At 45.3% G+C, this 25,709-nt stretch overlaps 1 protein-coding gene across 2 annotated transcripts in view; it reads left to right on the forward strand.

Moving 5' to 3' along the window:
* Window positions 1-25,709, forward strand: part of LOC147106460 (anoctamin-4-like) — a 230,883-nt gene that overhangs the window by 88,422 nt on the left and 116,752 nt on the right. For both annotated transcript variants that reach the window (XM_086009661.1, XM_086009662.1), the window contains exon 3: window positions 21,787-21,923. In XM_086009661.1, coding sequence (XP_085865787.1) covers window positions 21,787-21,923 — 137 coding nt within the window. The remainder of the gene's footprint in view (window positions 1-21,786; window positions 21,924-25,709) is intronic.

The raw sequence follows: 25,709 nt of genomic DNA on the forward strand, positions 1-25,709 counted from the left end.
TATACGTCGTCAAGACGATGGATGTCTCTCTCAAGTGTATGTGTGAGAATAGCCGCTCGTAGTCTCGTCGATTCATGATGGTTAGCGCTGATCCTGTATCCAAATCCATTTTAACTTGGGACCCTGCTATCGTGAGGGTGACCCAAATGGTTTGGTGATCCTCTTTTGCGATTACATTGTGAAGTTTGAGACAGCTTAGTCTCCTGTTCCCAGATTCACTATCGCTCATCTGGTCTTCGGAACTACTGTCCGTCATCTTTTGTACTTTCTTGTACAGTTCCTTAGTAGCCTTTTTGTTGTCGCTGGTCTTCCCAGACGTGCAAACTCGTGCAATGTATCCCATCTTCCCGCATTGGCTGCATATTTTGTCTTTGGACCAGCAGTCCTTCTGGTCATGGTTAGTTCTGCCACAGCGATAACATTTTGCAAATCCCCGTGTCATTTCGTGGGTGCCGTATTCCTGTGGTTTTTGTTGAATTTCTGCAGCTCCCCTGGCTGCTGCTTCATACGATACTGCCACGCTGAAAGCCTTATCTAGCGTAACTTCTTCTGTGTTCCTTCACTCAGGAATCCACAGACAAATTTATCCCATAGGGTATCTGCCAGTCCTGCTCCGAACTGGCAGTGCTTTGATAGCTTGCGTAGTTCCGTAAGATACTCAGCATTGCTCTCATCTTTGTGCTGAGTTCTCCTGTGGAATTTAAATCTTTCTGCTATCAACAGCGGTGCAGGGTTTAGGTGTTCCTGTAGGACAGCAACAATTTCGTTAAAACTCTTCGCCTTCGGTTTGGCTGGAGTAATCAGGTCCCGCAATAGGCCATACGTTCTAGCGCCCATTAAGTTTAACAATATCGATGCCTTTTTCTCCTCCGCTATTTCGTTTGCCTCGAAATATACCTCTACTCTTTCCACATACGTGGTCCAGTCCTCTATTGTATTATCAAAAGCAGTGATACAGCCAGTCTTTGGCATCTTGCAAATCTAAAATGGCGCCTCCCGCGCTTTTCCTTCTTCCCCGCTGATTTACGATGGCGCCTTCCCCACTGTTGTTAGCGCTGCTTTCCACGGTTTCTTGCGCGTTTAATATATTTTTTTTATTATTTTCCCGTCGTGGAACAACCCTGTGGGACTCTTGCCTCCCTCTTCGCGGGTCTATACGCAGCCTGGCTTCGTAGCACCGGCCGCGCCCTGTGTGTTCCACCCTCTCTCTCTCTTCCCGACAACGCTGCTCGGCCCCGTTGCAAACCACCCGCTCGAGTTCGCAACCGCCGCAGCCCAGGAAGGATCAGTGCACTACCTGCCACCAGCCCGATTAGCTGAAGCACCGTCGACAGGAACCAGGCCCGGCTTCCGACAGCTTCTCCAGCAATCTTCAACTCTGCAACACAGGGCGGAAGCCCACGGTCGACGCCCGTTTCTACTGCCTCTTACTTTCTTTTCTTTCTGGCCTCGACCTCTGCTCACTTCGCTGTACAAATGGATCCCAGGAGGTGGTGCAGACTGTAGGTAGGTTCGTATCTGCTCGTCACCAGTATTATGTCCGTGAATGATTGAGACACGGACAGCAGTTAAACAAAACACGTCTTTACTGGTGGAAGCCAATAGTGGAACTAAAACAGAGGCTCACTAGTGCCTTTTATACAGGGGTGGTCACTGCCGGTACTGCAGTCTGAGACCAGTTATTCTCTTAAAGGTACATACACAACATCCTGCACCCGTTCAGTGTTGTGACATTTCAGCACACATTTTACTAGATTTCACGGTATAAAGGCAAATACTGTTGATGGGTCCCCATTAATGGGCTTACCGCTTTTAATTACAACAACATGTATTGATATAGTGCCTTTAACATAATAAAACATCCTAAGGAACTTCACAGGAGCGTTATAAAACAAAACTTGACACCGAGCCACACAAGGAGATATTACGACAGGCTTGGTCAATGAGATTGGTTTTAAGGAGCATCTTCAAGGAGGTGGAGAGGCGGAGAGGTTTAGGGAGGGAATTCCAGAGCTTAGGGCCCAGGCAGCAGAAGGCACGGCCGCCAATGGTGGAGCAATTAAAATTCGGGGATCTCGAGAGGCCAGAATTGGAGACAATGTTCAGGAATTAGAAATGTTGCAAGGAGCGTGAATTACTAACATTGCCCTGCCTTGGCCCAACTGCTGCTGAAACACTTACCCGTGCCTTGGTTATCTCCAGACTCGACTATTCCAACGCTCTCCTGGCCGGCCTCCCGTCTTTCCCCCTTCCATAAACTTGAGATTTTTGCATACGAAAAGAAACTTGCGAGGGATATCAAGATTATCTCTCAGTTTTTACAATTTTATATTAGCAGAAAAAAGGGGAGTCGAGGGTAATGAAAGCCCTTTAAAAACTGATGCGGGTAATATTGCAAATGAAAATAAGGAGACTTGTTGAATAAATACTTTGTGTCGGCCTTCACAAAATATAGGAAGAGGATAATGTACCTGACATTCCAGGGAACCAAATAATGGATCAAGGACTGGAACTCGCTAAAGTTAATGTTAGCAAGAAAACGGTATTAGACAAAATATTGGCACTAAAGACTGACAAATCCCCGGGACCCGATGGTTTCCACCCCAGGGTTATAAAGGAAGTCGGTGAGGAAATTGCAAGTGCTTTAGCCATAATCTTCCAAACACCCCTCTTTTCAGGAATTGTCCCTTTTTTAGATTGGAAAACTGCAAATGTAAAACCATTATCTAATCTCCAACTGGATATTAAACTCATCCCTTGAGGGAATCAATAGAGTAACAGACTCGACACTGGCCGTTGAATGCTGCAATGACTCACTTGCATATCGAGCAATGTAGTCTGCTGTTGGATCAAGTTGTCACATGGTAACAACACCACCGTGGCCAGCTTAATGGTTTTATCCAAAATGTCTCGTCCGTGTGGGGAAAAAAAAAAGACTGACTTGCATTTCTACAGCGCCTTTCATGACCACCGGACGTCCTAAAGTGCTTTACAGCCAATGAATTACTTTTTGAAGTGTAGTCACTGTTGTAATGTAGGAAACATGGCAGCAATTTGTGCACAGCAAGCTCCCACAAACACCAATGTGGTAATGACCAGATCCTTTTTTTTAATAAATATTGGCCAGGACAGTGGGGAGAACTCTCCTGTTCTTCTTCGAAATAGTGCCATGGGATCTTTTACGTCCACCTGAGAGCAGACGGGGCCTCGGTTTAACGTCTCAACTGAAAGATGGCACCTCTGACAGTGCAGCACTCCCTCAGTACTGCACTAGGAGTGTCAACCTATATTTTTGTGCTCTGGAGTGGGACTTGAATCCACACCCTTCTGACTCCGAGGCGAGGGTGCTGCCAACTATATTGTTCTGTGTAGATATTTGAAGGTGCATTAATGTGCCTGTACCAGAGATCAGCCACTCTTGTTTTTTTAAAGTACGCACACACATTGTGAAACACGACTGATTTGTATCGTACAGCTGCTGTATAAAACAATTGTATATAATTAACAGACTAGAAATGAGGACAGTTTACATTACAGCTATTCCCTCATGCCACCTCACGGCCAACCATGTGTTAACACTTTTTGGCAAAAGTTCCACTCTGCCTCCTCTGAATACTAAAGCTGGCATTGTCAAATCAAATCAAATCAACTTTTATTGTCAGTGCACAAGTGCAGTACAACGAAATGTAGGCTTGCGGCTCCCGAGAGTGTACAATTTGGATTAGGACACTAAACCTTTCAACATACATTTGTACATATATATTAACATAAATATGACCATAATAAAGTGCATCGGCAGATGTGCAGGCTTTAGAGTTTATTTGTGGAGTTCAGTAGGATGACAGCCCTAGGAAAGAAGCTGTTCCTAAATCTGGTCGTACGGGTGCGAATGTATCTGTAGCGTCTCCCAGATGGTAGGAGGGCGAACAGACTGTGGCTGGGGTGGGTAGGGTTTATATGGCCACCGCTAATGGGTCTAAACATCTGTTACAGGAGCTGTACAAGCTGCAGACTTTCAGACGATGCATGCTTCATCCACTTTGCATTATCAAGATTTTTTATCTGCGTAAGATTAACTGTAAAACATTAACATCAGTGATCAGGCGCAGGCATTTTTTCTTCTGTGTACATACACAAGCGTGCGTTTTAATTGAAGGGGGCTTGGTATTGCAGTTTGTGCACATTAGAACATAAGAACTAGGAGCAGGAGTTGGCCATTCGGCCCCTCGAGCCTGCTCCGCCATTCACTAAGATCATGGCTGATCTTCTACCCCATCTCCACTTTCCTGCACTATCCCCATATCCCGTCATTCCCTTAATATCCAAAAATCTATCAATCTCTGTCTTGAATATACTCAACGATTGAGCCTCCACAGCCCTCTGGGGTAGAGAAGTCCAAAGATTCACCACCCTCTGAGTGAAGAAATTCCTCCTCATCTCAGTCCTAAATGGCCGACCCCTTATTCTGAGACTGTGACCCCTGGTTCTAGACTCCCCAAGCCAGGGAAAACATCCTCCCTGCATCTACCCTGTCAAGCCCTGTAAGAATTTTGTTTGTTTTAATAAGATCGCCTCTCATTCTTCAAACTCTAGAGAATATAGGCCTAGTCTACTCAATCTCTCCTCATGGGACAAGCCCCCCATCCCAGGAACTAGTCTGGTGAACCTTCGTTGCACTCCCTCTATGGCAAGTATATCCTTCCTTAGTAAGCTCCCCACTGGAGTGGAGCTAATTTACAGAGCAAACGGGAAACTGTTCAACCTCCGTCGCCTCCAGTCCAGATCCAAGGTCATCCCATCCTCTGTTGTTGAATTACAGTATGCAGACAACGCTTGCGTCTGCGCTCACTCGGAGCTCGAACTCCAAACCATCGTCAACACCTTCACCGAAGCGTATGAGAGCATAGGCCTTACACTAAACATCCGTAAGACAAAGGCCCTCTACCAACCTACCCCCACCACACAGTACTGCTCCCCGATTATCAAAATCCACCACAAGGCCTTGGACAACATGGACCACTTTCCATACCTCGGGGGCCTACTGTCAACAAGGGCAGATGTCGATGACAAAGTCCAACACTGCCTTCAGGGTGCCAGTGCAGCCTTCAGTCGCCTGAGCAAGAGAGTGTTTGAAGACCAGGACCTCAAACCCGGCACTAAGCTCATGGTCTACAGAGCAGCAGTGATACCCGCCCTGCTGTATGCCTCAGACATGGACCATGTACAGCAGGCACCTCAAAGCACTGGAGAGGTACCACCAACGCTGCCTCCACAAGATCCTGCAAATCCATTGGCAGGATAGGCGCACCAACGTCAGTGTTCTTGCTCAGGCCAACATTCCCAGCATTGAACGCTCGATCAGCTCCGATGGACGGGTCACATTGTTCGCATGCCCGATACGAGACTCCTAAAACAAGCTCTCTACTCGGAGCTCCGGCACGGCAAGAGAGCCCCAGGTGGGCAGAGGAAACGCTTCAAGGACACCCTCAAAGCCTTCTTGAAAAAGTGTAACATCCCCACCGACACCTGGGAATCCCTGGCCCAAGACTGCACAAAGTGGAGGAGAAGCATTCGGGAAGGCGCCGAACACCTCGAGTCTCTTCGCCGGGAGCAAGCGGAAGCCAAGTGCAAAACAGCAGAAGGAGCGCACGTCAACCCAAGCACCCCACCCACCTGCCCCTTCAACCACCAGCTGCCCCACCTGTGACAGAGACTGTAGGTCCCGCATTGGACTCCTCAGTCACCTGCGAACTCATTTTTAATGTGGATGCAAGTCATCCTCTGTTCTGAGGGACTGCTGAAGAAGATGATCCTTCCTTGGGTAAGGAGACCAAAACTCTACATTACTGATCCAAAACAATCTTTTTTTGTTAGCTGATTTTGCGGATGTTGGAAATCTGAAACAAATAAAACAGAAAATGCTGGGAGCGTTCAGCAGTTCAGTGGAGAGCGGTGACCAGTTAGTGTCTGGTACTGTCCTTCATCAGAACTAGGCTATAACCAACACACTGACTGGTCACTGCTCATTCTACCAATGCTGTGTTGACCTACTGCGCATATCCAGCATTTTCTGCGTTTTTTCTTTCTGAAATTATTGAGCAATTCCCTGACCTCGAGTTGACCCGTGCACGGACGTGAAGGCGCAGGTCGGTTTATAGCAGCAAGTTTGCGGCACAGGCTAGAGGGGCTGAATGGCCTACTCCTCTTCCTATGTAACTTTCAGGACTGCAAGCCAGACCACGGACCCATGGGAAATGCCTCCGTGATCAGCTGTGTGGCCAGTAATGAGAGGAATTGTGATTTTTTGTCAAATGCAGTGCCTTTGAAATCAACACATTCCATTGTGAAGAAGGAAGAGTTGAGTTGATCTTTTGTGGACAGTTAAGATTCCAAAGTACTTGAAGAAAAAGTATCATGATAAACTTCATTTTTAATTTGTTTATCTTGACTAGGACGATGAAACAAAGGTTGCCACAGGTCTGTCCTGAGGAATTCATCTTAAATTGAATTCTTGGTTTTAATCGCTCCACCATTGGTGGCCGTGCCTTCAGCTGCCTGGGCCCTGAGCTCTGGAATTCTCTCCCTAAACCTCTCCACCTCCTTTTTAAGACTCCTTTAAAACCTATGTCTTTGACCAAGCTTTTGCTCACCTGCCCTAATATCTCCTTATGTGGCTCAGTGTCGAATTTTGTTTGGTAACTCTCCTGTGAAGCATCTTGGGACGTTTTATTATGTTAAAGGCGCTGTATAAATGCAAGTTGCTGTTGTATCATGTTACATAGAATTTACAGGACATTCAGCCCAGCCGGTCTGTGCTGGTATTTATGCTCCACACGAGCCTCCTCCCACAATTTGTCATCTAACCCCATCAACATATCCTTCTACTCTATTCCTTTCTCTCATGTGTATATCTGGCTTCCCCTTAAATGCATCGATACTATTCGCCTCAACCACTCCCTGTGGTAGCGAGTTCCACATTCTCACCACTCTCTGGGTAAAGAAGTTTCTCCCGAATTCGCTATTGGATTTATTAGTGACTATCTGATATTTATGGCCCCTAGTTCTGGTCTCTCCCGCAAGTAGAAACAACTTCGCTATGTCTATCCTATCGAACTGTTTTATAATCTTAAACCCCTGTCAGATCACCCCTCAATCTTCCCTTTTTCTAGAGAAAAGAGCCCCAGCCTGTTCAACCTTCCCTGATCGCATTAACCTCTCAAAGTCTGGTATCATTCTAGTAAATCTTTTTTGCACCACCTTCAGTGCCTCCATACCTTTTTATAATAGAGACCAGAACTGTTCACAGCGCTCCAAGTGTGGCCTAACCAAGGTTCGATAGAAGTTTAACATAAATGCTCTGCTCTTCAATTCTATCCCTCTAGAAATGAACCTCAGTGCTTTGTTTGCTTTTTTATGGCCTTATTAACCTGCATCGATTCTTTTAGTGGTTTGTGCATCTGTACCCCCAGATCCCTCGGCTCCTCCACCCCATTTAGACACATATTTGCCGTGGCGTACGTGGCCTCCTTATTCTTCCTACCAAAATGTACCACCTCACACTTGCCTATATTGACCTTCATTTGCCAATTACACGCCCATTGTATATTCTTCCTGCATTTTGTTGCAGTCCACTTATGTATTCACCTATACCCAGCAATTTGGTGTTGTTTGCAAATTTTGAAATTGTACTTCCAGTTTGAGTCCAAATCGTTTATGTAAATGGTGAATGGCAGCACTCCCAGCAGCATTCCCTGTGGAACACCACTTCCCACCTTCCACCAGCCTGAGTAACTACCTTCAACCCCTACACTCTCCTCTGTTTTGTAGCCAGCTTGTGATCCATGCTGCTACTTGTCCCCTGACTCCACATGGCCTGACCTTAGTCCTGAGTCTATCTTTATCAAAGGCCTTTTGAAAATCCAAATATACTGCGTCTATTACATTACCCTTGTCTACCCTTTCTGTTACTACTTTTGTGTTTGAATTGTATTCCATCATTGTGCATTAAATTAATTTGTATTACGTGATTATTTATTATAAAGCGCAAGAGTATAGGATTGCAGGAAAAAACAACTCCAGTCTCTTTCCAACATTCCCTTTAATCTAGAGCCCAACACTGAGTTGGATCACTAAGGATGTGAAGGTTTTGGAGAGGGTGCAGAAAAGATTTAAGAGAATGGTTCCAGGGATGAGGGACTTCAGTTACGTGGAGAGACTGGAGAAGCTGGGGTTTTTCTCCTTAGAGCAGAGAAGGTTGAGAGGAGATTTGATAGAGGTGTTCAAAATCATGAGGGGTCTAGACAGAGTAGATAGAGAGAAACTGTTCCCATTGGTGGAAGGGTCGAGAACCAGAGGACACAGATTTAAGGTGATTGGCAAAAGAACCAAAGGCGACAGGAGGAAAAACTTTTTTACGCAGCGAGTGGTTAGGATCTGGAATGCACTGCCTGAGAGGGTGGTGGAGGCAGACTCAATTGTGGCTTTCAAAAGGGAATTGGAGAAGTACCTGAAGGAGAAAAATTTGCAGGGCTACGGGGAAAGGGCGGGGGAGTGGGACTAGCTGAAGTGCTCTTGCAGAGAGCTGGCACGGGCTCGACGGGCCGAATGGCCTCCTGTGCAGCAACCATTCTATGATTCTTTCAGAAGATTCTTCCAATTTATTTAGTTTGAGTAATAAAAGTATCAAGCTTCAAATTTAGAATCCAACAGAGAAAGGTCAGTAACACAGGTTACTGAATCATTTTGTTCAAACTTCTATATATTAACTTTTACTACCTAGCAGTGTTTTTTTTAAAAATCCATTATTACATGCGGGATGGATAGTAATGAGCATAATTAGAACTATCAACTAGCTGGAGACAAGAGTCAAACTTGTGGGTGTTTTCTGAAGCAATTTTAGCTGAATTGCCCTGTCTATTTCTATAGATCCATTAAGTATGTACTTTTTAAAAACTTGTGTGGAGAAGGTTAAGCAGTGATCTAATTGAGGGTGTTTAAAATGAAGGGATTCGATTGGGTAGATACAGAGATACAATTTCCTCTGGTTGGGGGAGTGGGGTGGGTGGAGAGAAGAGTCCAGAACAAGGGACAAACCTTTAACTGAGAGCCAGGCCGTTCAGGGGTGATGTCAAGAAGCACCTCTTCACGCACAGGGTCGTAGAAATCTGCAACTCTTTTTTTTCCCACCCCCCCCCCCCCCTTGCCAAAAGGCTGTGGATGCTGGGAGTCGATTGAAATTTTCCGAATGGCCGCCTCCTGTTCTTAGACCCTATAACCCACTGAAAGTTATTAATTACTCAAAGGCTCCGCCATAGGCTCTCTAATATCTGCCTGAACATTCAAGGATTCAAATCTCCGAAGAAATGATGGAAGGAGTTTGACTTTCTGTGCTGGGACAGAGAACGCTCTGCTGCCTTGCTTGGCTGTGGAGATACCTGAAAAGCTTCATCGGAGTTTGCCCACTCACTTAGCCTATCTATATCCCTTTGGAGATTCTTTGCATCCTCCACACAATTTGCTTTCCCATCTCTCTTTGTATCATCAGCAAATTTGGCTACATTACACTCGGTCCCTTCATCCAAGTCATTAATATAGATTGTAAATAGTTGAGGCCCCAGCACTGATCCCTGTGGCACCCCACTAGTTACAGTTTGCCAACTGGAAAATGACCCATTTATCCCGACACTGTTTTCTGTTAGTTAGCCAATCCTCTATCCAATCTAATATATTACCCCAACACCATGAGATCTTATCTTGTGTAGTAACCTTTTATGTGGCATCTTATCAAATGCCTTCTGGAAATCCAAATACATGACATCTACTGGTTCCCCTTTATCCACCTTGCTCGATACATCCTCAAAGAACTCCAGCAAATTTGTCAAACATGGTTTCCCTTTCATAAAACCATGCTGACTCTGCTTGACTATTATGATTTTCTAAATGTCCTGCTATCACTTCCTTAATGATGGACTTCAGCATTTTCCCAATGACAGATGTTAGATTAACTGGTCTATAGTTTCCTGCTTTCTGTCTCCCTCGTTTCTTAAATAGGGGCGTTACATTTGTGGTTTTCCAGTCCGCTGGGACCTCTCCAGAATCCAGGGAATTTTGGCAGATTACAACCAATTCATTCACTATCTCTGCAGCCACCTCTTTTAAGACCCTAGGGTGCAGGCCATCGGGTCCAGGGGACTTGTCCACCTTTAGTCCCATTAGTTTGCCTAGTACTTTCTCTCTAGTGATAGTGATTGTTTTAAGTTTCCCCCCCCCCCCCCACCCCAATAGCCCCTTGATTATCCATTATTGGGATGCTTTTATTGTCTTCTACCGTGAAGACCGATACAAAATATTTGTTCAAAATCTCCAATTTCCCTGTTTCTCATTAATTCCCCAGACTCATCCTCTAGGAGACCAATGTTTACTTTAGCTACTCTCTTCCTTTTTATATACCTGTAGAAGCTCTTACTGTCTGTTTTTATATTTCTTGCTAGCTTACTCTCATAAGTTATCTTCTCTCTCTATCAATTTTTTTAGTCGTCCTTTGCTGGTTTTTAAAAATTTCCCAATCCTCTGGCCTTCCACTATTCTTCGCAACATTGTATGCCTTTGTTTTCAATTTGATGCCATCGTTTACTTCCTTAGTTAGCCACGGATGGTTCATCCTTCTCTTAGAGTCTTTCTTTCTCACTGGAATATATCTTTGCTGAGAGTTATGAAATATCTCCTTAAATGCTTGCCATTGCTTTTCTACAGTCTTACCCCTGTAATATATTTTCCCAGTCCACTTTAGCCAAGTCTGCCTTCATACCTTTGTAATTACCTTTGTTTAAGCTCAGGACACTAGTTTGAGACCTAGCTTTCTCATCCTCAAATTGAATTTAAAATTCTACCATGCTATGATCACTCTTCCCAAGAGGATCCTTCACTTCAAGATCATTAATTTAATCCAGCCTCATTACACATTACCAGATCTAAAATAGTCTTCTCCCTGGTTGGTTCCACAACATATTGTTCCAAGAAACCATCCCATATACACTCTAAGAACTCTTCCTCAAGTCTACCTTTGCCAATTTGCTTTGTCCAATCAATATGAAGATTAAAATCTCCCATGATTATAGCCGTATCTTTCTTACAAGCCTCTTATTTCTTGATTTATTCTCTGTCTAACACTGTGGCTACTGTTTGGGGGCCTGTAGGCCACTCCCACCAGTGACTTATTACCCTTATTATTTCTGATCTCCACCCAAACTGATTCTACATCTTGATGATCTAGGCTAATATCATTTCTCATTACTGCACTGATCTCATCCCTTATTAACAGAGCTACACCACTTCCTTTTCCTTTTCTGCCTATCCTTACAAAATGGCAAAAACCCTGAATATTCAGTTCCCAGCCTTGGTCACCTTGCAACCACGTCTCTGTAATGGCAATCAGATCATACCCATTTATTTCTACTTGTGCCGTCAACTCATCTATCTTGTTATGAATGCTGTGTGCGTTCAGATAAAGAGCTTTTAATTTTGCGGAGCCGATGGTGTTTCTGTATCTCCCTTCTGCGTGATCTTCAGTTCTGGGAATGTTTACATCTAATCTCCAGGAAGGAAGGATAGAAAGCCGCATCAGCTGGAGGAGCGGAGTCGAGTATTGGCACCTGCTGTCCGGTGGGATATTTGGGGTGAGCATTGCGGCTTTGCATGAGGCTGGAGGATATACTGGGCGTGTGTTGCGATGAAGCAGCAAAGCGTTTGGACATTTTCGGATCAGCTCGCCCTAGCCTCGAGAATACTGACCAATAGTTTAGTTTGGGCTTTGATGTCAGTCAGGCACCAATGCATTGCTTGGTGCTGTTTGAGACTATTTGTTCACTTTTTTAAGTGTACATTTTGCGAGGCAGCACACTCGAAGTGGAGCCTCGATTGCTGGCGGTGTGGGTCACAGAATCTGGCGCAGTGGTCGGTGTGGTGCTCCTAACTTTCCACTGTTTAAAATCAGCGCAAAAATTGGGGAAGGTCAGGATGGGCAACTCTGCGCTCCAGTCGAGCGAGACTCTACATCGAAAGGAGTCCCTGGCAAACCGAACCCCCCTTGGAAGCACCTAGATTAAGTGAACCGCATGGCTTTGGATGTCTTCGTTACTATAGATACAGTACACTGAACTAAAAGCGCTCTTCAGACAGACTCGGCGCAGATTGTCTCCACACTGATCGATTTTTACCAAAGGATAAAGATAAGAAATAGGAGCAGGAATAGGCCACTTGGCCCCTCGAGCCTGCTCCGCCATTCAATAAGATCATGGCTAATCTTGGGCTCAAAGCCACTTCCCTGTCCACTCCCCATAACCCTTCACTCCCTTACCTTGTAAAAATCTGTCTATCTCCACCTTAAATGTATTTAATGACCCAGCCTCCGCAGCTCTCTAGGGCAGAGAATTCCACAGATTTACGACACTGAGAAGAAATTCCTCCTCATCTCAGTTATAAAATGACGACCCTTTATTCTGAAACTGTGCCCCCGAGTTCTAGATTTCCCCACAAGGGGAAACATTCTCTCAGCATTTACCCTATCCAACCCCCCTCAGTATTTTATACTTCAATAAGATCACCCCTCATTCTTCTAAATTCCAATGAGTATAGGCCCAACCTGCTCAACCTTTCTTCATAAGTCAATCCCCTCATCTCAGGAATCAACTGTGTGAACCTTCTCTGAACTGCCTCCAATGCAAGTATATCTTTCCTTAAATAAGGAGACCAAAACTGTACAGTACTCCAGGTGTGGTCTCACCAATACCTTGTACAGTTGTATCAAGACTTCCCTGCTTTTATACTCCAACCCTCTTGAAATAAAGGCCAACATTCCATTTGCCTTATATTACTTGCTGTACCTGCATGCTAACTTTGTGTTTCATGCACAAGGACCCCCAGGTCCCTCTGAACTGTAGCATTTTGTAATCTCTCCATTGAAGTAATTTGCTTTTTTATTTTTCCTGCCAAAGTGGATAACCTCGCACTTTCCCACATTATACTCCATCTGCCAGATTGGTGCTAGAATTGCCTCCTCTGCTTCAGAAACTTGCTAACGCTGCTTCCAGCTGCCACACTTGGAAGGACACGTTGAACTTGCTGCTGAACTGTAAGGCCCTGAACAACGAGGAGCTGTTGAGTCACAAATCCAAAATTTTCATGGTTATCCAACAATCTAGTTCCAGATTAATTCACCCAGCTAGATTGGTTTTACCTCTAGGAGGAACTCTTTTTATATATGTAATGATGTTCGTTAACACTTCGTGTGTTTTGCAACTGAGTTGATCTGCCGTTTCCTCCAGACACCCGAGGAGGGATCTTCCTTGTGAGGAGTGCTGCGTTATTGGTTTTCCTTCTCGGGAGGTGGGCGTCATCGACAAGGCCGGTTTATTGCCCATCCCTAGTCGCCCTGAGGTTTGATACAACTGAGTGTCTCGCTCGGCCACTTCAGAGAACAGTTGAGAGTCAACCAGGTTGGTGTGGGACTGGAGTCGCATATAGGTCCAGACCGGGTAAGGACGGCAGGTTTCCTTCCCTGAAGGACATTGGTGAACCAGTTGGGTTTTTCCGACAGCTTCATGGTCACTTTTACTAAAACCAGCCTTTTCTGAATCCAAATTCTCAAATTCCCATGCATGGGATTTGAACTTGTGTTCTCTGGATTACTAGTCCAGTAACATCTCCACTGTACCCTGTGGTCATGGATTTTGGGGAAAGCTTTATCTAATGGATATTCTTGGCCCTGATTTTTGCGGTGGTAATGACAGCAAAACTGTCAACGTTCACCATCATTACTCCTCTGAAACTAACCACAGCTTCAGGATTTAGGGCATGCACAGATAAACACGGAAATCCTGAAGTTGCGGTCAGTTAATCCCTGCTCCGCCACCGGCTGTGCTGTAGACCTCCCCATAGCCGGCAATCAGTGAAATTAGTTGAACTGATGATAAACCTATGCTTTTCTGCTCTAATATCTCTGTTAAACACCCCATAAAGTTACACTTTGTTGGAATAGGTGTAACTGGGGTTTTAACAGCATATGGACTGTTGAGCAACCATTCTGGCCCTGAAAAACTAATTTTATATTTATGGAATGTCCAATTTCTCCATTATGATAAAAAGTACTAGATTTTTAAAATAATATATTTTTAAGAGTTTGACCTTTCAGCTTCTACTTTAACCCCGTGTGTATGTCCCAATCTTTATTTCACTCTCGGTAAAATTTGTAAAAAGTGAATTGATAATTGGTGCTTTTTATTTCCTGGCTTGCTGTCTGAGAATTCTTCAATGTGATTGGCTCTGCTTAGACAGCTTGATGACCTCACTAATACAATAGCAAAATACTGCGGATGCTGGAAATCTGAAATAACAGGAAATGCTGGGAACGCTCGGCAGGTCAGGCAGCTCCTGTGGAGAGAGAAACAGTTAACGTTTCAGGTTGATGACCCTTCGTCAGAACTGAAAAAAGTCAGATGTAACAGATTTTTAAGCAAGTGGAGGGACAGGGAGGAGGGGAGGAAAGAACAAAAGGGAAGGTCTGTGCTAGGCTGGATGGCAGGAGAGATTAAAAGACAAAAGGGCTGATGGTGCGGAGCGACTGCTGCTCTACGCTGGGGGATCCCCTTTTGACAACGCTACAATCAATTTAACATTGAGAAAGCTAAGGTTTTCGCCACAGATTAGATCTTTGTGGACAGCTTTCTTTGAGGTCAGTGGTTGTCCCTGACTGCAAATTCCAGGCCCCTGTTATACTCTTGCCCTAACTCTCCAGTTGTCCCTAGTAGAACTGCATCGTCATTGGAATTCTTCCAAGGCTCTTGGCAAGGGTAGCTCTCTTGCACTTAATTTTTGCTTTGGCTGTTGAACTGCTGACGGCCACCATTCACGGCACTGCAGATTGGCAAACACGATCTACAACATCTCCCAGTATTGATGATCTCCTGCCTATCTGTAGCTGTCAGCTCTTTGCCTCTCTCCCATGTATTGGAGTTATTCAGCATTATACTTCTCTTGTCAACCAGCAAGACAAATTACCTCTGCAATGCTGCTCTCCCTGACTGGTAGCAAGAATCCCAGCATCGCGGGACCTCGTATTCAACCCACTGCTTCCTTTCCTTTGTTTTTTAGTTTTACTAAATCGCCATGTGAGAGAATGTTTCCACTTGTGGGGAAGAGCAAAACTAGAGGCCATCAATATAAGATAGTCACCAAGAAATCCGATCGGGAATTCAGAAGAAACTTCTTTACCCAGAGAGTGGTGAGAATGTGGAACTCGTGACCACAGGGAGTGGTTGAGGCAAATTGTGTAGATGCATTTAAGGGGAAGCTAGACAAGCATATGAGGCAGAAGGGAATAGAGGGTTATGTTGATAGATTTAGATGAGGAAAGACGGGAGGAGGCTCGAGTGGAGCATAAATGCCGGCATGGACTGGTTGGGCCGAATGGCCTGTTTCTGTGACGTATATCCTGTGTAATCATTAACGAGAAGCTTATTTAATGAATGTCCAAGATTGTAAACTCCGTTTTAAAATAGGTTAGCAATGATGTGATCTGAAATTCTGAATCCCCTCTCCATTTAAGAACTTGGGAGTTGTGCAGGGATCTGGGTCGCCAACACTCCAGGATTGTCCTGGAGTCTCCAAGAATTGAAGGTAAATCTCCAGGGCTTTGCTGGGGGCAAAAGCTGGGAGAAAAATCATCGCTGCCTTTAAAAATTCTATTTCTCATCAAACATTTTCGCTTCCTAGTTATAAAAGTATTGGCAATTTGGGGGGAAAAAGGCTGTTTGGCAGAGTCAAGAATCATCCAATCAGAGATTGAAGAGTCTGTTTGTTTCCCAATTGGCTGTGGGAAGGTGAGGTGCCGCGAGGATGGGCGAGTTGAGTGGCCAATGGGGCGGGCGGAGGCAGGAGATCCTGTGATCCAGGAATCCGTCCAATCGGAGTTGGCCAGGCCTAGCGGGGACAGGAGCCTTGGGCGGGGAGACACATCACAATGTTAGGGGGTGGGGAGGGAAGCAGGAACAGCATCAGGTAAAGCGGTTAAGAACCAGAAGGCCATCCTGGAAGGTTCTGGCCTACTTGAATCTCGGACCTGGAGGGCTCTTTCTTTTTCTTGCCCCCTCCCCCCTTCTCCTTGTCTAGGGGTTCCTTGCTCCAAACAAAGGAATGATGTTTCTACTTTCCAAGACCAAATACTAATTTCTCTTGCTGCATTGATCCATCAGGGTCCTGAAAGTTGTTCCCAAGTCGTTTTACTGTAAACACAATGACTTAACTGTTCTGGTCCCAAGCACACCTGCCAACATCAGCCTTGTTCCGCTTCTGGTTGATCCTTGCTGCGACTCACTGCACTACTCCGTCTCTTGGCATGTCTCGGCTGATATTCCAATGTTCCCCTACATTGGCTTGATCTTGCCCCAGATATTTGACTGCAACAAACTTGCTCTTGAGTGTCACAATTTGAATTTTCAGCTGATCAGAGAGAGCCAGCATGGATTTGTGAAAGGCAGGTCATACCTGACAAACCTGATTGAAAATTTTGAGGAGGTGACTAAAGTAGTGGGCAGGGGAATGTCTATGGATGTTATTTATATGGACTTGCAGAAGGCATTTGATAAAGTCCCACATAGGAGACTGTTATCTAAGGTTCAGAATTGAGGGCAAACTATTGACCTGGTTAGGGAATTGGCTGAGCGGCAGGAGATGGGCAGTAGGGATAATGGATAGGTACTCAATTTGGCAGGAGGTGACTAGTGGTGTCCTGCAGGGATCTGTGTTGGGGCCTCAACTATTCACAGTATTTATTAACGACTTAGATGATGGGATAGAGAGCCACATATAATTTTGCTGATGACACAAAGATAGGCGGCATTGTAAGCAGTGTAGAAACATAGAAACATAGAAACATAGAGATAGGAACAGGAGTAGGCCATTCGGCCCTTCGAGCCTGCTCCGCCATTCAATGAGATCATGGCTGATCTTACCAGTTCAGTACCCCGTCCCCGCCTTTTCTCCGTAACCCTTAATCCCCTTAGCCTTCAGAAATATATCCAATTCTCTCTTGAAAATATTTATTGAATTAGCCTTCACAGCCCTCTGTGGCAGGGAATTCCACAGGCTCACCACTCTTTGAGTGAAGAAATTCTTCCTCATCTCTGTTTTAAATGATTTGCCCGCTATTTTTAGACTGTGGCCCCTGGTTCTGTGCTCCCCTGCCATTGGAAACATTCTCTCTGAATTCAGCCTGTCCAGGCCTGCCATAATTTTATATGTTTCGATGAGATCCCCTCTCAATCTTCTAAACTCCAGTGAGTACAAGCCCAAACTATTCAATCTCTCCTCGTAGGTCATTCCCGCCATTCCAGGTATCAGCCTGGTGAATCGCCGTTGCACTCTTTCCATGGCAAGAACATCCTTCCGCAGATGGGGCGACCAAAACTGTACACAATACTCCAGATGCGGTCTCACCAGCACCTTGTACAGCTGTAGTAAGGTATCCCTATTCCTATACTCGAACCCCCTTGATATGAAGGCCAACATACCATTTGCCTTCTTAATCGCCTGTTGCACCTGCATGCTCTCCTTCAGTGACTGGTGCACAAGAACACCCAGGTCCCTCTGCACTTCCCCATCTCCCAATCTATTGCCATTTAGATAATAATCTACCCTCCTGTTTTTACCCCCAAAGTGGATAACCTCGCATTTATCCACATTATAGTGCATCTGCCACGTATCCGCCCATTCCCCCAACCTGTCCAAATCGCACTGTAGCCTCCTGACATCCTCATCAGAGCCCACCCCTCCTCCTAGTTTAGTGTCGTCAGCGAATTTGGAAATATTGCATCCAATTCCCTGATCCAGATCATTTATATATATTGTGAACAGCTGGGGTCCCAGGACAGATCCTTGCGGCACCCCGCTGGTCACTGCCTGCCACTCCGAAAACGAGCCGTTTATTCCAACTCTCTGTTTTCTATCCGCCAGCCAGTTCTCTATCCACGTTAATACTTTGCCCCCAATCCCATGAGCCTTAATTTTGCATGATAATCTTTTGTGTGGAACCTTATCGAAGGCTTTCTGGAAGTCAAGGTACACCACATCCACTGGCTCTCCCCCATCTATTTTACCAGTTACTTCCTCAAAAAATTCCAGCAGATTAGTCAAACACGATTTACCCTTTGTAAATCCATGTTGACTCTGTCCGATCCTTTCCCCATTTGTCAAGTGCTCCGCTATTTTATCCTTAATAATGGACTCTAGCATTTTGCCCACAACCGATGTAAGGCTTACTGGTCTATAATTCCCTGCTTTCTCTCTACCCCCCTTTTTAAATATTGGGGTAACATTAGCTACCCTCCAATCCACGGGTACTGTTCCCGAGTCAATGGAGTTCCGGAAGATGATCCTTAGAGCATCTGCTATCTCCAGGGCCACCTCCTTAAGTACCCTAGGATGTAGTTTATCAGGCCCCGGGGATTTGTCGGCCTTCAGTCCCCTCAACTTACCCAACACCATATCCCTAGAGATACTAATTTCTGTCAGCTCCTCCCTCTCATTAGTCCCTATGTTTGCCGATATTCCTGGGAGGTTATTTGTGTCCTCCTTTGTGAATACAGAACCAAAGTATGAGTTTAATTGGTCTGCCATTTCCTTATTCTCCATTATATATTCTCCCGAATCGGACTGCAAGGGACCGACTTGGGATTTTACCAGTCTTTTCCTCCTGATATACCGATAAAAGCTTTTGCAGTCTGTCTTTATGTTTGCTGCAAGTTTACTTTCGTATTCTATTTTCCCCTTCCTGATTAATCCCTTTGTCCTCTTTTGCTGTATCCTGTACTGCCCCCAATCTTCCGGTCTGGTGCTTTTTTTTGCCAGTGTAGATGAAAGCATAAAATTACAAAGGGATATTGATAGATTAAGTGAATGGGCAAAACTGTGGCAAATGGATTTCAATGTAAGCAAATGTGAGGTCATCCACGTTGGAACTAAAAAGGATCAAACAGGGTACTTTCTAAATGGTAAAGCTAAAAACAGCGGAGGTCCCAAGAGACTTGGGGGTCTAGGTACACAGATCATTAAAATGTCATGAACAGGTACAGAAAATAATCAAAAAGGCTAATGGGATGCTGCCCTTTATATCTCGAGGACTAGAATACAAGGGGGTAGAAGTTATGCTGCAGCTGTATGAAACCCTGGTTAGACCACACCTGGAGCAGTTCTGGGCACCACACCTTAGGAAGGATATATTGGCCTTGGAGGGAGTGCAGCGTAGGTTTACCAGAATGATACCCGGACTCCAAGGGTTAAATTACGAGGAGAGATTACACAAACTAGGGTTGTATTCCCTGGAATTTAGAAGGTTAAAGGGTGATCTGATCGAAGTTTTCAGGATATTAAGGGAACAGATAGGGTAGATAGAGAGAAACTATTTCCGCTGGTTGGGGAGTCTAGGACTAGGGGGCAGAGTCTAGAAATTAGAGCCAGACCTTTCAGGAGTGAAATTAAAACACTTCTACACACAAAGGGTGGTAGAAGTTTGGAACTCTTCTGCAAACGACAGTTGACGCTGGGTCAATTGTTAATTTTAAATCTGAGATTGATAGATTTTTGTTAACCAAAGGTATTGAGGGAAATGGGCTAAAGGTGTGTTTATGGAGTTAGGTTGCAGATCAGCCATGATCTCATTGAATGGCGGAACAGGCTCGAGGGGCTGAATGGCCTCCTCCTGTTCCTATGTTCCTAATTTCAGTATTCTGCTTCACTTAGTGACCTTGATCTCTCTCGTTTGTTTTGTATTTTAGCCTGTTGTTTCCATCCACCCTCGCTCATTACCGTGTAATTCAAAAATAATTAATAGTTTAACAAGAGTATCTTCCTGGTGAGCTTCTACTCATTCAACATTCAAATTGTGGCAGAATGTTTTTCACCGTGTAATTAAATGCCAGAACGAGTACTAATTTCCCAGGAATCGGATAGGAAATACTTGCAAAATATGACCTTCCCCTCTCCGCTAATTCAAATGGGTTAGTCGTGGTTTTGGATGCGGTGATCATTTTTCCCTACACGAGTTTTCCGATGAGCTTTGAGCAGAAACTTACTTGAAAATGGTCAACTGCTGTGCGGAGTTGTTGTTCCGCAGAACAACTTGCATTTGTATAGCGCCTTTAAAGTAGTAAAACATCCCGTGGCGCTTCACAGGGACGTTTTAGGACAAAACCTGACACGAGCCACATGAGATATTGGGACAGATGACCAAAAGCTTGGTCAAAGAGGGAGGTTTTAAGGAGCAAAGTGAGAGAATTCCAGGGCTCTGGGCCCAGGCAGCTGAAGGCATGGCCGCCAATGGTGGGATGAAGATAATGGGGGATGTGCTCAGCTGTGAAGCCAGTGGAAGTCGATGTGTTTTAGATTTGAAGAGTTCCCAAACAACGGCCCATCTGTTATCAATGTCTTGTCAGTTACGAGACGCCTGGCACCTGCGGTGTTGCCCAAGTTGTTTGCACTCTGCTAGTCTTTGAAGAGAGACTTTTAAAAATCAGCACTGACGTCACAGCATCAGTCCAGGCAGCAGAAGTGCTGAGCGGGAGAAATAACCTCCGCAAGGTTGGCAGGGTGGAGAGCTGAGCGAATCTATTCTGCTGTGCTAAGAGATTTTCCCCAAATGGGGGTGTGTACGTGTGAACTTAATTTTATAACCGTAGCTGAACAGAAATTAAACTGATTTGTACCAAGTGGCTTTCATTGCATTTTAGCTACTGTGGAAGTAAGCAGCTTCTGAATCAAACCAAACGCGGCCTCGCCGAGGTTTCTAACTCTGCCCACTGTCAGCATGATTAAAGAACTCCAGAGACTAGAGCCCATAATCCAGGCTGAGACTCCCTGCGCCAGTACCGAGGGAGCGCCGCACTGTGGGAGGGGCAGCACTGAGGGAGCGCCGCACTGTGGGAGGGGCAGTACTGAGGGAGCGCCGCACTGTGGGAGGGGCAGTACTGAGGGAGCGCCGCACTCTGGGAGGGGCAGTACTGAGGGAGCGCCGCACTCTGGGAGGGGCAGTACTGAGGGAGCGCCGCACTCTGGGAGGGGCAGTACTGAGGGAGCGCCGCACTGTGGGAGGGGCAGTACTGAGGGAGCGCCGCACTGTGGGAGGGGCAGCACTGAGGGAGTGCCGCACTGTGGGAGGTGCCGTCTTTGGATGAGACGTTAAACCGAGGACCCATCTGCCCCCCTCAAGTGGATGTAAAAGATCCCACGGCACCAACGTTCCCGCTAAGCTGCGCGGCCGCGCAACGGTTTTTATATGGGAGAAACCGCGCAGGCGCGAAAATTTGAATGGGCCGCGCAGCCAGTTAAAGGGACCGTGCGCCCCCAAAAAAAATTAGGGGGAAACATTGCATAGCACCATTCAAAGAAGAGCAGGGGAGTTCTCCCCGGTGTCCTGGCCAATATTTTTCTGACGTTTCTGAAGCCAATTCAATACCTGCTTTCCTAGCGTGCGTCCTGTTAAATTGGCGGGTGAAGAACTTCATACAAATGTGTCCAATGTTGTGGACGGTCATTTCTAGCATGTATCACTGACTGCGTTTTGGCTTCTTTTCACAGACAAATGCTTAAATAAGTCTGGCACTATTAGAAGGTTTGAGTATACACGCCAAAGTTTGGAACGCCCCTTTGGATCGCTTGCTGCACCTGCACTACGTCTCTCTTCATTGTGTGTTTCAGTTTATCTCTCGACAATCACTGCTGTCTCCCCTCCTCTTTCAGTGGCACACGATGTAAATATTTACCTGGGTGAATCTGAGGGTAGGAACAGTCCTTCAAAGGATGATGACTCCCTGCTTCACGCTGGCAATTTGACGAGCACGTCGGATGACGCGAGTAGACTGGAAACTGGTGTCCAGGTGAGCTATTTTGTACCGCGTTCTAATATTGAGGGTTTATATTCAACAGGGCACTCAGTTTTTGAAATGTAGGACTTGAATCTGTTAGAAAGCTACAAGCTGGATTTTCTGATAAAGGGAAGTGTTAACATTGGCCCAGAAATTCGGGTCGGGGGCTTCCCGTGGGTGCAAGCCCCCGACCTGCACTTACCTAGCGCGCCGGCCGTTGTGCTGTGGGCCCGCGTGGGATTCCGATCCTGGGCCTGCTCCAACTGCCGGCGCGCGGTGCTTGTGTATCCCAGGGGCGCAGTTAGTTCGATGCGTCCCCTGGGATCACGTGGGCCATGGAGAGCCAATGGCAGCAGGGAATGAGCTGTCAAACCTATAAATACTATAAGCCCCAAAACATCTCTCAAACTTCAAATAATTTTTTTTTTAAATCACATTTTTTAAAATAACTATAAATTGCATGAAGTAACTATTTTAAACAATAATTTAAATTTTTGAAAAAATTAATTACATTTTCTAACGGGGCTAAAAATAAACTTACCTTTCTTTAAAGTATTTAAAAATAATAAACCTGTGGAAAAAATGTTTTAATTTTAATTAATTCACCACTTACCTTGTTAAAAGCAGGCCTTGCGACTGCTTTTTAAATGTGTAGCTCCTGGAGACTTGCGTTGTTTTTGAAGGGTTCTCTGGGAGGGTAAGTTTGATGCGCACGCGCTGCCTCTCCGGCGCACGCGTTCCCCCTGTCAACCCCTTCTTTCAGGGGAACGGAAGTTCTGGTTTCCCACGCATGCGCAGTGCATGGACGAAACCGGCACTTTCGTTGGGCCTACACGCGAGTACCCAGTATGTATTCACACGTTGGGACCTGAATTTCTGGGCCATTGTGTCATGTTTGATGGAGTTTTGAATCTGGGGAAACTATTTCCACTGCTCAGTGAGTCTGTAACTAGAGGCCATCAATTTAAAATCATCACTGGTAAAATGAAGCAGGAGGTTAGATGATTGTATGGTGCAGGCAAAATTTTATAATAGCTTGGAACATAAGAACTATGAGCAGGAGTCGGCCATTTGGCACATCGAGCCTGCTCCGCCATTCAATAAGATCACGGCGGATCTGATCTTGGCCTCAACACCATTTTCCTGCCAGCTCCCCATAACCCTCGACTCTCCTGTTTTTCAAAAATCTGTCTATCTCCGCCTTGAATATATTCAATGACTCCGCCTCCACAGCTCTCTGGGGGAGAGAATTCCAAAGATTCACGACCCTCAGAGAAGAAATTCCTCCTCATCTCCGTTTTAAATGGGTGCCCCCAGTTTCTGAATCTATGCCCCCTAGTTCTAGATTCCCCCACGAGGGGAAACATCCTCTCGACACCTACCCTGTCAAGCCCCCTCAGAATCTTATGTTTCAATAAGATCACCTCTCATTCTTCTAAACTCCAATGAGTATAGGCCCAACCTGCTCAACCTTTCCTCATAAGACAACCCACTCGAACCCTATATCCCTTGATTTCCTTAATATCCAAATATCTATCAATTTCAGCCTTGAATATATTCAATGATTCAGCATCCACAGCCCTCTGGGGTAGAGAATTCCAAAAATTCACAACCCTCTTAAGTGAATAAATTTCTCCTCATCTCAGTCCTAAATGGCTGACCCCTTATCCTGAGCCTGTGACCCCTGGTTCTAGACTCCCCAGCGAGGAGAAACATCCTTCCATCATCTACCCCGTCAAGCCATTTAAGAATGTTATATGTTTCAGTGAGGTCACCTCTCATTCTCCTAAACTCCAGAGAATATAGGCCTAGTCTACTCAATCTCTCCATGTAGGACCATCCCCTTATCCCAGGAATCAGTCTGGTGAACCTTCGTTGCACTCCCTCTATGGCAAGTATATCCTTCCTTAGGTAAGGAGACCAAAACTGTACACAATACTCCAGGTGTGGTCTCGCCAAGGAAAAGGAACTGGATAAATGTTTGAAAAAGACTAATTCTAAAATGGTACAGGAGAGGTTTCAGCTCGAGATACTATAGGATTGCCGGTGCCCTCCCATTATCACTTTGTTTTGTCGTTCTACCTGCTGTGACACTGTGTAAATTGTGACCTGGTACGCTGATTTCATAGCATTGATCTTTGGCATCAATGCCAGGCACATGTGGTCCCTCATTCCCGATAACTTGGCCAGATAATTGCTCTGCCCCTCCCTTCTTATTTCCATACAAAATGAACATTTCAGATGCATTTTCGGAAACTTTTTTGGAAATTGAAATCACCAAGTGTTTTTTTTGCACCATACTTAGACATTTCTAAAGTTGGGCTTGCCAAATTCACTTGTAAAGAAATTAATTATACACTTCATCGTCGCTGGGTCAAAATCCTGGAACTCCCTCCCTAACAGCACTGTGGGAGTACCTTCACCACACGGACTGCAGCGGTTCAAGAAGGCGGCTCACCACCACCTTCTCGAGGGTAATGAGGGATGGGCAATAAATGCCGGCCTTGCCAGTAACACCCACATCCCGAAAATGAATATTGAACAAAAAAAAACAAGTCCTGTGTCAAACAGGAACTAATTGGAGTTGGAGAAAGGAGCTGACAGTGGGGCATGAATACAGTAAGCGAAAGGAGATCTTGGTTGTTGCTTTTCTAAAACTGAACTAATTAACCTAGACAATAAGCATTGCATTGGATCACAGAAGGTAGATTCATAAAATCTTGATGCAAATGAAATTGACCCAGTTTTCAGATTCTCTGTTAATTAAATTCATCAGCTCCCATCATGAATCAATAAATGTGTTTGAAAATGTAATGGGATTTTTCCATTCATTGACATCCACTGTGAATCTGGATTTTTATTTGGTCACTGTGCCATAAAACCCATTACAAGTCTGGAACAATATCACCTGGCTTTTGCTGATCACATTTTGGGAAACTTGCTGCAGCAACGTGGCCGTTGCGTGTATTTTGAATTAAAGCATTGCGTCATCACCTGGATTATGCCGTGGGTTAGACACAGCCCGCGTGGCTCTGGGACCCGGGTTGGAATCCCACTCTCTGATGGGATGCAGGTGTGCTCGACCTATTGACTGCGAGGGCTCGCTGTGAAATGGGTATGGCTGGTCCCAATCCAGTTCCAAGTGGGTGGGGGACCGACAGCAGCATAGTGCCCCCAAATTGATCTTAATTGACCACGTCATTCGGACAGGTTTAAGGATTGTTGGTGTGGGGAGGACTGTTAACGTTGTATCGTTCTTTAAAAAGGGAGAAAGGGATAGACCGAGTAATTACAGGCCAATCAGTCTAAGCTCGGTGGTGGGCAAATTGTTGGAAAAAGTTCTGAGGGACAGGATAAATCTTCATTTAGAAAGGCACGGATTAATCAAGGACAGTCGGCATGGATTTGTTAAAGGAATGTCATATCTGACTAACTTGACTGAATTTTTTGAGGAGGTAACAAAGAGGATCGATGAGGGTAGTGTATTTGATGTAGTCTACATGGATTTTAGCGAGGCTTTTGACAAGGTCCCATATGACAGACTGGTCAGAAAAGTAAAAGCCCATGGGATCCAAGGGAAAGTGGCAGACATGTTGAATAATTACTTTGTGAGAGTATTTACCATAGAGGAAGAGGATAGCATGCCAGAAATCCCAAGGAAACTAAATCAGGGACAGGGACTCAATAAAATTAATGTAAGTAAAATAAACGCTAATGAAGAAAATAATGGGACTAAAGAGCAACAAATCCCCAGGACCAGATGGTTTCCATCCTAGGGTTTAAAGGAAGCAGGTGAGC

The sequence above is a fragment of the Somniosus microcephalus genome, chromosome 16 (assembly GCF_052327205.1).
Source record: "Somniosus microcephalus isolate GS21.2 chromosome 16, FLI_Smic_1.0, whole genome shotgun sequence".
NCBI lineage: Eukaryota > Metazoa > Chordata > Chondrichthyes > Squaliformes > Somniosidae > Somniosus > Somniosus microcephalus.